Source organism: Penaeus chinensis, chromosome 40, assembly GCF_019202785.1.
Source record: "Penaeus chinensis breed Huanghai No. 1 chromosome 40, ASM1920278v2, whole genome shotgun sequence".
Taxonomy (NCBI): domain Eukaryota; kingdom Metazoa; phylum Arthropoda; class Malacostraca; order Decapoda; family Penaeidae; genus Penaeus; species Penaeus chinensis.
In genome coordinates, this window is record NC_061858.1 from 382,464 (window position 1) to 387,441 (window position 4,978).

General features: G+C 32.4%; 1 protein-coding gene across 10 annotated transcripts in view; it reads left to right on the forward strand.

Moving 5' to 3' along the window:
- The window catches only part of LOC125047034, a 40,426-nt gene extending 37,885 nt beyond the window's left edge, over positions 1-2,541 (forward strand). For all 10 annotated transcript variants that reach the window (XM_047645065.1, XM_047645066.1, XM_047645073.1 and 7 more), the window contains 2 exons: positions 336-444; positions 1,059-2,541. In XM_047645065.1, coding sequence (XP_047501021.1) covers positions 336-444; positions 1,059-1,361 — 412 coding nt within the window. In that variant the 3' untranslated portion in view covers positions 1,362-2,541. The remainder of the gene's footprint in view (positions 1-335; positions 445-1,058) is intronic.
- Positions 2,542-4,978: the final 2,437 nt, after the last annotated feature.

Sequence of the window (4,978 nt, forward strand, 5' to 3'; positions counted from 1 at the left end):
ATCTATCTTTCTGTCTGTCTATCCATCAGTATATTAGTTTGTTTGTTATCTATGAACAATGTTCATTGATGCAGAAAAGGTATAAATGAGAATGAATAACTTCATTAAGTAGGAGATATAATTGACCCATATAGCTTTTGTATCTTTATCGGAATTACATGAAGATATAACATTGGAATGCCTCTGTTACAAATTATTTTATCTGACCAATATATGTCCATCTATCTATTAATTAATCTTTCTATCTATGTATTTGGTTATTCATCTGTCTGGCTAACTATCTATCCCTCTATTTATCTATCTGTCTTTCTTTTTTAGTTTATATTTATTTACAGGTGGCACACTGGCACCATCACAAGTTTTCATATTCAGCATTACCGTGTGGTAGGGCTGTGTATCCCAGAGAGACTTCACGTTCAGGATCTCATGTCTAATTCTACACTGGTGAGGAATGTGTAGATGGCAAGCATGAGCATGAGATGGGCATTTTTGATTGCAATTATATTGATACATTCATATAGTACATATTATCATCTATTATAATAGGTTTCATGATCCTGTTTTACTGCAGGTTTTAATTAGTTGAAATTTATTGAAAGAAAGGGAGTAAATTTGTGATGGTAACTTTTAGGACTGATTAAATGATCTTGCTCCATAAAGTGAGATTATTTTGATCTGCTTTATGTTTGTGCATTTGGATGGGAAGCATTGTTGCTCTTTTTGTACCTATCCTTATTTTATATGTGATATGGTGAAAAATTCCATTTATTATATAAAATCTGTTTATGCCGAAAAGAATTAGAGCTGATTGTTGTAAGAATACCTATAGCAATAGAATATTTACTATCCTAACTAGCTGTCTATACATGAATGATATTGATCATCATGTGAAAAGATACATAATTTACTATTGGAAATCATTCTGCTGTTTGCATAGGGTAGGGAGATAGCTCCATAATCTCTCACAAGTTATTAAAAAAAAAAAAAAAAAATTGTATTCACATTAGGCCATTAGTAAAATGACTGAAATGACTACAATTATTCTCTTTACTTTGCAGAATCAAGTCACAGTTCTGAATATTGAAACTGGCCACATATCAGGGGTAGCATACAGTGGAACTCTGGTACGAGGAGTGGAACAATACGGCCGCAGACTGTTTCACTCCAACTCAGCACTTCAGGCAGCTTTACAAGCAATTCTGGTTACTTTGGGCTTAAAGATATATTTGTTATACCATCTTCTTGAGACTACTGATCGTAGTGCCAATGACATACTGAAGGGAATAGGAATAGCCAAAGGGGACTGGGACATTATCAGATATTTAACTGGCTTAATACAGTCACAGCTGAAAACTGCATAAAGTTAACCTGATGGCAAATTAGTACTTAATTTAGTATGATAAAATTATATATCAATGAGTGAAGAATACTTCCATTACCACGTTAAAGTATTTCAGGAATTAATGTGATGATAATTTATTTACACAGATATGATTGTATATATACTTTTGGATGTGTTCATTGTTTATTGGTTTATATATTTGTTAAAGAAAAATTTAAGAGTTATTGTTAAATAAATTTATGTGTATGACAGATTTTTCATGCCGTTTCTGTGACCATTGATAATCATAGTGAGTTTATTTATTGAATATTCAGTATTGTATTTCATATAGTGCTGGTATTGTAATAGCCAAAGTTAAAATGTGATAATCTACATATTTTCAGTATTTTTTAAGTAGAATATAGACCATCATTCCAAAATGTTATGCAGCTTCTTGTATATATTAATTTATATTGTCTGAATATATGTATGTATTGTATCTAAATAACACTTTTCCAGTTTGGTAAATTGGTTTTCTGTTCATGCTTGAAAGGATATGTAATCAGAATTGTATTGAAATATCACTGAATTCTTATTAATATTTGAGTTTAGATGTGCTCCTTTTTTTTTCTTTTTATTTCATTTTGAGACAATATTGGAATCAAGTGGTTTACTTCACCCAATTGTCATCATCTCTTGAATGACTCATTACATGAAGCTGACACCACTTTCAGGGCAGTGCCTACCTCTCTAAATAAAACCTGATATATATCTGATACCTCTGTGATTTCTAGAAATAGTTAAGAGCCAATCGACTCTAAGCATAGTGTTGGGTATAAAGGACAAAACAGTCTTTTAGTGTTAAAAGATTGTTGAAGTTAGGTCGTATGTAGCATCACTATGTAGAAGAATTGCCTTTGATGACTCCATTCAAAGGTTACTTAATTCAAAATAAAATGAGGGAAAACTTGTATTGAAACTTCATATAATTATTGGTAAAAACTCTTATGCAAAGATAACATATCAGAGTTTTGCAGTCTTTAATTCAGGAAGTGAGAAAAAAATATTTTTATATGGAAACTTAAATGTTTAGATATGAAACACATTGAAGGTATAGGTCTAATAGAAAAAAAATTACAGTAATGATTATTATTTTTTACTGTATTTTACACAACCCATAACAATAAAAAAAAAAAAAAAAAAAAAACAATTGCACAAAATATCCTCAAAATATGCACCCTCACTTCCAAATGAGATGTTTGAGCAAATGTCCCTATACTGCCCTTGGTATTAGGGAAGGCTTACACTGAGGCAAGAATTAGTTTTGTTGGAGGCCCTCAAACCAGGGATAAGCTGTTCCAGATGAAATTGTAAGAATATCATTTCCCATCCACGTCATCATGAATGATGAGGATGCGAAATACTTTGGGGAATATTTTATATAGAGGAAAAGTTCTGAGGTGTGTGATGTCTTGCACTTGCAGCATGTATGGGTATTTGGCAACTCCCATATTGTTTTTAAACCTGGATTTATGGGGAGAAATGGATGATTCAGATAAAGTTATTGTACTTCAAAGTATAAATTTCAAAAGTGAACATGAAGCCACTTGCAGTCTGTGATACATATATTTATTTTTCATTATTGTGAATATGATTATGGGAAATGTAGTAACTAATTAAGCAAAAGAACGATATTCCAGCTATTACACTAGATAGTCAATGACTATCCTAATATCCCTTTTGGATATTAGGATATTAGTGTTAATACTGTATGGTAAGTTTACTTATACTGAAACCCAGTGTGCATTGTCTGTAAAATGCTATTATTTTGTACCAACAAACTAATGTTCATTGTAGGCAAATCCATAAGTATTCCTTTTTATCCCTCCTCCTGAAGGCATCAAAAAATTGTTTGAAGGGAAATTTAATTTAGCCAAGATAATTTTTCCCGTCGGGGGAAACTTCTCTGCAGCAAGGGCTGCACTAAAAAAGACAAGAAAAAGGAAAAAAAACCTTTTTTTTTTTATTTCAATGATCTGAGTGATGAAAAGGGGTCTTGGTAATCCTTCACCCCAAAAACACACCCCCACACACCACACACACACACAACACCCCCAACCCCACACACACACAAAAACAACATTTCAAAAACATACATTTCATACATACATACAACACAACACACCCCACACACACAAAACACACACACCACACACCAACCACACACAAAACACAAAACACCCCACAACACTACACACACACCACACACACACCAAACACACAAAACAACAACCCCAACACAACACAACACATACACCAACACAACACAATTACATAAAAACATAAAAATACAAAAACACATAAACAAATACAAAACACTACAAAACACTACAAAACACACAAAAAACAATAAAAACCCCAAAAACGACAAAAAACACTAAAAACACAAAACACTAAAAAACACACAAAACACTACAAAACACACAAAAAACCACAAAACACACATAAACACGTCATAAACACTACATAAACACGTACATAAACACGTACATAAACACGTACATAAACACGTACATAAACACGTACATAAACACGTACATAAACACGTACATAAACACGTACATAAACACGTACATAAACACGTACATAAACACGTACATAAACACGTACATAAACACGTACATAAACACGTACATAAACACGTACATAAACACGTACATAAACACGTACATAAACACGTACATAAACACGTACATAAACACGTACATAAACACGTACATAAACACGTACATAAACACGTACATAAACACGTACATAAACACGTACATAAACACGTACATAAACACGTACATAAACACGTACATAAACACGTACATAAACACGTACATAAACACGTACATAAACACGTACATAAACACGTACATAAACACGTACATAAACACGTACATAAACACGTACATAAACACGTACATAAACACGTACATAAACACGTACATAAACACGTACATAAACACGTACATAAACACGTACATAAACACGTACATAAACACGTACATAAACACGTACATAAACACGTACATAAACACGTACATAAACACGTACATAAACACGTACATAAACACGTACATAAACACGTACATAAACACGTACATAAACACGTACATAAACACGTACATAAACACGTACATAAACACGTACATAAACACGTACATAAACACGTACATAAACACGTACATAAACACGTACATAAACACGTACATAAACACGTACATAAACACGTACATAAACACGTACATAAACACGTACATAAACACGTACATAAACACGTACATAAACACGTACATAAACACGTACATAAACACGTACATAAACACGTACATAAACACGTACATAAACACGTACATAAACACGTACATAAACACGTACATAAACACGTACATAAACACGTACATAAACACGTACATAAACACGTACATAAACACGTACATAAACACGTACATAAACACGTACATAAACACGTACATAAACACGTACATAAACACGTACATAAACACGTACATAAACACGTACATAAACACGTACATAAACACGTACATAAACACGTACATAAACACGTACATAAACACGTACATAAACACGTACATAAACACGTACATA